We start from the raw sequence: 6,580 nt of genomic DNA, 5'->3' as shown, positions 1-6,580 counted from the left end.
ACCGTGGCCGACAAAAGCACCCAAACGGCGCTGCCTTACGTCCCGGCCAAGCAGAAAATCAAAAACAAGAACTGACCCCCACCGCCGTCGCCGCCGCGGCCCCGGGCGGGCTGGAGCCGAGGGCGGGGGGCCGGGGTGGGCCGGGGGCCTGGGGAGGGACAGAATTATAAATATATATATATATATATTTAAATAAATCAATAACTGATAATAAACACAACGTGCAAAGGTGGCAACGAGGAAAAACGTCCAACTACCTAACYGTCTTTTTCGAGGCTCAGGGAATTTTCAACTGTTTTGTGGACGGAAGATTCAGATCTCAATAAACCGTACCTAACAAACGGCATCAAAATCAAAATAGCGGAGCTATATTATAAGTATATACGCGGGCCCCGAGAGAGGCGAGCCCGCGGAGGGCCGAGCCAGCGAGGCGGGGTGCGCCCCGGGGACCCGGGGACGGGCGCGTGGCCAGCCCGGGGGGCGCACGGGCCACTGAGCGCGGCCGTCGCGGGGCCCCGGCGATGCCCCGCGCCTGCCAACCCCAAATCCGGGCAGCGAGTGCCCCCCGCGAGCGCTCGCCGGAGAAATACCGGGTGGGAAAAGCCTTTCGCCCAAATTGCATCATACATCACACACACATATATATATATAAAAAAATCTTGGCTCGTGCGAAATGCTTCCAGGAAACAAGAAATACAAAAGTGTTGCCGTTCCCCCGGGGACTGGGGAAGCAGCTGGAGGCCGGGTTCGATTTGCTTTAAATTGCTGTGTGGGGCTTGCGCGCCGCTTGTTGCTCTTCCCTGCTTCAGCGGCAAAAGCAAACGGGGGGGGCAAGGGCCGGCCGCACCGCGGGCGCAAGGGGGTGACACCCGGGGGGACGTTATCAGCGCTGGGGAGAGGCGACCCGGGGTGCTCGGGGCCCGGGTGCTGCTGCAGGACTGAGGGGGGAGCTGTGGGGCCGCCAGCCGGGGCTGGGGGGGCCTTCAGCTGCATCGCCATCCTCTTCCTCGGTGCTGCCGCCGGCACCGCGGGATTTCCCTGCGGCACGGGGCCGCAGCGCCTCCGCCCCGCTCTGCCTATCGCTCTCCGTGTCAACAGCTGGTTGCTTATTTATTTTTATGAGCTTTTCCCCGCCCGGCCCCATTTCCAAGGCGTGATGAATAGATGCAGCTTTGTTCTTTAATAACTCACTGTGAAGGATGCCAGGAAGAGCACGAGGAAGAGATTCGGAGGAGCCGGAGCTGCACCAGCCTCTCTCGCTTTTCGGGTGACCCCGTTCTTGGGGCACCCACGTGCCCCTGGTTTCCCCTGGGCCTGGTGCTACGGGGTCCCGGGTTAAAGCYGGGCGCCCCGATCCCCAAACGTCCCTGGAAATGGGGTGGCCTGGTCCCTCCCCGCGAGCATCCCCCTCCCCGCCTGGGCAAACACGGCTCACGGGGAGCGAAATGTTTAGGGGAGGGGTGTCGATTTTAACTTAATTTTCAACAGGCAACTGCCAAAGCGCTTCGGCTCAGCTCAGCTCGTCTTCGCCACGTCAAAATACTCTGCTTTCATCGCGGACTTAATTTAAACACGTGCGTGATAACACCATACGTGAAGTAGCACGTGCATCCGAAGTTTTCTGCTCCGCGCTCTTTTCGTCCCCTCGCCCGCTTTAGATCCAGGCGGGGACGTGTCCGTGCGAGGCTGCGGGGTTTTTCTTGGTCAGAGGATTGCCGAGACGCTTTCGAGGAAAGAGCCAGCTAAAAATTCCTCTCTCACGTTGATGAGTTTGGGGGGAAAAAACATTTTCGGACTGCTGTGTTGGCTCCGTTCAACCTTTTCTGCCAAAAACTGGCGGCTCTCCCCACCGTGGCATCGGCTGCCTTCGCCTCGTGGGCAAAAACCAGAGCTCCCGGCCGTGATTTAAAGCCCATTCCTGCTCCGCAGCCAGGGCTGTGCGGACAAGGGGAATAGCTTCTTCCCCCGTGTTTCTATTAGGGATGAATTTACAGCCGTGCAAGCTTTGCTCCGTGCTCGCCCATCAATCCAGGCTGCGGCAGTGCTGTATTAACCCTCCGGACCCGCGGATGGAAAAACCTCCGTAAAGCAGGGTAAACAACCAGCGCGAAGGGGCAGCTCCTCCGCTCCCGTTTGCTTTGGGGAGAAGGTGACACAAGCCACCGCTGACGGACGGAGAAGCCCAGGCAGCGTCCTCGCCGCTCCTCGGTGCCTCCGAGCAAGGCCAGGGCGAGCCGCGGAGGCRTTTTAGCCCCGCCGGGCTGCGGCAGCCTCAGCGCGCATCTGTCCGCACTAAATCACGCCAAGGAAGGAGGCGGCGAAACCTGCCTGGAGTAGGGTGGGTTTCCCGAGRGATCTTAACGCGGCTGGAAACGTTCGGGTCTTCGCCGGGAAAAGCCACGCTCCCCTTCGAAAGGAGCTCGAGAAACTCCCGAGGAGCGGAGGGGGGCGGCCGCGCCGGGAGCCTCCCGGCTCCGAGAGCCCTGCACTGCGCCCACGCRAACCGTCAGCCCTGGCTTTGCTGTGCCTGTGCACGGTGCTGCACGCCGAGTGACACAGCGTCTCCAGTGCCCCTGGGGTGTCTCCAGAGCCCAGAGCAGGCAGGAGCCGAGCAGCTTACGGATATTCGCCTGTGCTCCCGTCGTTCGAGGCGCGAAGCCTCTCATCAGGCACTTGACTTTGCAGCCTTCGCTGCTGGAGGATGCTGCAGACGCTGGGAGTTTATGTGGATTCAAAACACGAGCTGGGGAAAAATCTCAAAAAAAAAAAAAAAAAAACAACAAAACCCGAACCAGTGAGAGCGATTAAATACAAAGATGCTGTGTCTGACTCAAGAAAGGTGAGCCGAACGTGGGAAAAGTATCACAACACATTGCCCTGTTGTTGGGAATCTCCTGCTCTCGTAAAGAAGAGAAGGAGCAGAGAGACGCCCCATGGAGTCCATCCGGRGCAACTGCACCACGGGCGACGCGCCAGCTCGGACGGCCGCAAAGTCATCCAGGCACCCCTGTGGATGCTCTTCCCAAAGATTCACTGCGGTAATCGGACTTGTCTTCATTGCAAGCAGCTTTGGATACTACCACTGAATTATTCTGGAGACTCCCAAATAATTGGAGTTGCTTCTTTTTTGCTTGGTGAACTTTTTATATATATATATWTWTTTTTTTGTAATTATTATCCATTCTTAAGTGACTCTGTGCATTCAGTTGCCTGCCCACAATAGCTACCATGTAAGGAGGCTCAGATAACAGCAGGAAAGACACCTCGTCTTTCTCCTGACACCGTAAATTAATTAGCTAATATCAGCCCACACCTGCAAYGCTCGGCAGCCAGCGTGCCAGCTGCCGCGCACCCGGAGCTTAAGCTTTGCATTTGAATCAGTTGTCTCTGGTCATAGGGGCTTTGAGAAAAGCAGGTTTCTGGCTCTCCATCCGGGGGGGAAAAAAAGCAGGAAACGTTTCCCCAGGCAGGAGGACAAGGCTTGCGAGCGGGACCTGGGGAACTTTGTGCACCGCTGCTTTCCATACAAAATAAAACCGGAAGAAAGCAGAGCTCACCGGGAAGGGCCCCCGAAGAGGCAGCAGGGAAGCAAAGAGGCAGCACGGGGATGCTGTCCCTCACYGTGCTTTCGGGGCTCCTCTCCCCCCTCGCTTACCCAGCCGCAACCGCACGCGGCAGCGGCCACCGCCGYGCCGAGCTCAGCTGCTTTCTCGGGACCTCAGAATCGGACTTTGCTGGGGCTTGAGGAGAAGGCTGGCACCACCGCGCCGGGGCGAGGATCGCCTGCTGGCAGCGGCAGTAATTGAACTTCAGGCAATAAATCACCAAGTACAATAAAGCCAACTGGAGCTTCACTCTATTTTGAGCAACTCGGTGGCTCGCGGGCTCCCAGCGGCAGATTTATCCAACCTTCACGGCGTGCTTTGGCCCACCACGACCTTTGGAGAGAGCCTCTGCTCCGAGCCCAGCCGCCTTTTCCTAGAAGGAGGCAGCTTGTGCGTCCCAACACCCGGCTTTCTTGCAAGGTCGGTGCTGCACAGACAGCTGGGACCGGTCTGGGGGAGCATGAAACACTGGACTTGCTCATCCACGTCCTTCTGCCCCAAGGGGACCCGCCGCCCACCCAGGCGCCGATAAACTCACCCGCGGGAGCCCCGCGGAGACGTGGCTGGTGTTTACACCCTGGCCTTTAAATGAGAGGAGGGAGGAAGGATTACAGAGAAGCCAGCCACAAGCACCCTCCTCCAGCAGAYGAGGACTTTCTCCCCAGCCGCAAGGAGTTTTTCAGGATCAGCCCCTGGCACTTCCAGCACAAGCGCAGGGAAMCTGCGGAGAGCGACTTTCTGCTGGGCACCAAGCTCTCGGACAGACCCCCCAAAGCAGCGAAGCGTGTCTCTAAAGGGAGTGGGAATAAGCAACCCATCGGGGATCTGGTAAGGCGCCGCTTCAGCATTTCCCTCCCCTCCTCGAGGTGGAAAAGGAATAAATCACTGCACGGGACTGCGAGGGGCAGCCCAGGGCGAGGACAACGCGCTATGTTGGCGTTCAGCCGGATGGTAACACCGGCGTGGGAAGGGCCCCTGGGGTCCGCAGCAGTGCCGGCCCCACCAGGGTCCCCCCTGAGTGTGCCAGGGAAGGTGGGCTCCGTCCCCGCAGTGCTGCGGGCTTCGGCAGGCTCTTCCCCTCCTYGGTGCCCCCACAGCTCCTGCAGGAACGTGGACATCCCACCTTTCCGTCCGTTCTTTCCTCTGCAGGCCTGTAAGTGCATCTTTTTACCTTTCCTGAATCTGAACCTGGGCCCTGGCTCCACTGCTTGTATTTGAGCTGACCTGAACTGAGGGAGGCTCTGGGTATTTCTGTGAAATTCCTCCAAGCTAACCCAATCTTGCAAAAAACAAACAACCAACCAAACGAAAAACCCACAAACCTGAAAAGTCTCCCCAGAATAAGCTTTCTCGGTACATCTGGCTTTGGTTAGGGCTGAAAATAGCYCCCGCCTGTCTGCCGGGAGACTTCGCTTCTGAGCTCGTGGACATGAAAAGCAGCAATCAAAGCAGCTAGCGGGATATTTTCAAGCCTGCGGTAAAAGTCCAGCCRGGGGATCACGCTGAAGGAGAGCGCCGCGGCCCGTTCTGCAGGGCTCGCGAGCGTGCCGCGGCTCGGCGCGTCGAGCCTSCGCCCGCGAGACGCCGAGGTCGCGCCGGGCAGCTGCCGGCTGCTGGCGGATGACCGCTTCGCTTTCCGAGGGGAAGGCTATGCCTCCTGCCTCTGCTAACGGCGAGCAGCTTGTCTTGTCCGTTCATCGCCGTTCCACAGCTGAACTGCCCCAAGTAATGCACCAGCGCCGTATGCAACGCTGCTGCTTCGTAACTCCCACAGGAGCTCTCTTTCCACCCTTTGCTCTTTCCCTGTTTTCTTCGGGGCCTGCCGGGAGCTGTTTCCATGCAGCGCCCTGCGAGGGGGCCACCGAGACGCATGCACACGAGCTGCCTGCTCCTTGCTGCCCATCTGGCCAGGCCTGGGGACGTTGGACCGTTGCACCAAGGTTCCCGGCACACAGCATCCCCGCGGGAGCGTCTAACCCGCTCTGCTCTGCGGCTCCGCGCTCCAAATTTCAGTAAGGCGTGAGCCAGCCCCGATGCATTTGCTCCCAGCATGGGGTAGCCCAGGGCAGCCGGGGCTCACCAGGGAGCAGACCCCRACGGGAAGGTCCGTGCCTGCAGCGAGGAGGGCACAGCAGGTTACGGGAGCCGGGCTACCGCGGGAGGCACGGCCGGTCTCCCTGGCCGGCAGGGCCTGGCGTGCAAAACGGGGAACCTCTGGATGAGGGGGGTTTCCTGGGCTGGGCGACCCACAGCGCAGCATGGGAGCCACCCTGCAGACGCAGGGCCTCTGATCACCGTCAGTGCAGGGGTGACGGTCCCCAAAAAGGAGCCTGCTGGCAGCCCGCTCCTTCCCTGCAGCCGGTGCACGGCCGAGCTGCGCCCTGACCCCACGGCTCACCACCTCCGCGGCTCTGCAAGCAATTCGATTTCCCTCTCGTTTCCCAGAACAGATACAGGCCCTGCAGCCGGGCATGGGAGAATTAATTACCCCTCCGTGGGCTCGGTTTGCAGCTCATTAGCCCAGGGCTGCGGCGCCCAGTCCCTGCGCACCAGCGAGGGGGGAACGGCCGGAGCTCACTGCGTCGGCGCTGGGAGCAGCAGTACGTCGTACAACACCCTGCCTGGCTCAGGGCAGCTCCAGAACAAGCCCCAACTTCAACTGGGGCCTGAACACCTCCAGCACAGCCCTGGGCCCATGGCTTTCCCCAGGGTCCGTCTGTCACCAGCCACCCCTCAGCTCCTTCTGCTCCAYGGCGAGCAAAGGATGCTCCGGGGCAGGAGCAGCCACCTAGAAACGGCGGCTTAGCAACGCGTTCCCCGCTGATGAGGGACGTCCACCGGGTCAGTCCGGCTCGGCTGCACCTTCCGCAGCCTGGTTTTGCTCTGCAATGCAGGGAGCAGCGGGTCACGTGCCTCCTCGGCTCTGCTTATCTCCAGCTACGCTCCCACCTGGCGCGCGTGCTTCAGAGCCAGAT

The 6,580-nt window shown here is 60.0% G+C and overlaps 1 protein-coding gene across 1 annotated transcript in view; it reads left to right on the top strand.

The window, feature by feature from the left end:
• INSYN1 (inhibitory synaptic factor 1) overlaps nt 1–4,823 on the top strand; it is a 27,004-nt gene extending 22,181 nt beyond the window's left edge. The window contains exons 3-4 of the mRNA XM_026068363.1: nt 4,201–4,433; nt 4,755–4,823. Of these exons, the coding sequence (XP_025924148.1) occupies nt 4,201–4,433; nt 4,755–4,823 (302 nt within the window). The remainder of the gene's footprint in view (nt 1–4,200; nt 4,434–4,754) is intronic.
• The last annotated feature ends 1,757 nt before the right edge of the window (nt 4,824–6,580 follow it).

The sequence above is a fragment of the Apteryx rowi genome, unplaced genomic scaffold (assembly GCF_003343035.1).
Source record: "Apteryx rowi isolate R43461 unplaced genomic scaffold, aptRow1 scaffold_27, whole genome shotgun sequence".
In the NCBI taxonomy this organism is placed as follows: domain Eukaryota; kingdom Metazoa; phylum Chordata; class Aves; order Apterygiformes; family Apterygidae; genus Apteryx; species Apteryx rowi.
This window is presented reverse-complemented; position numbering and strand designations above follow the sequence as displayed.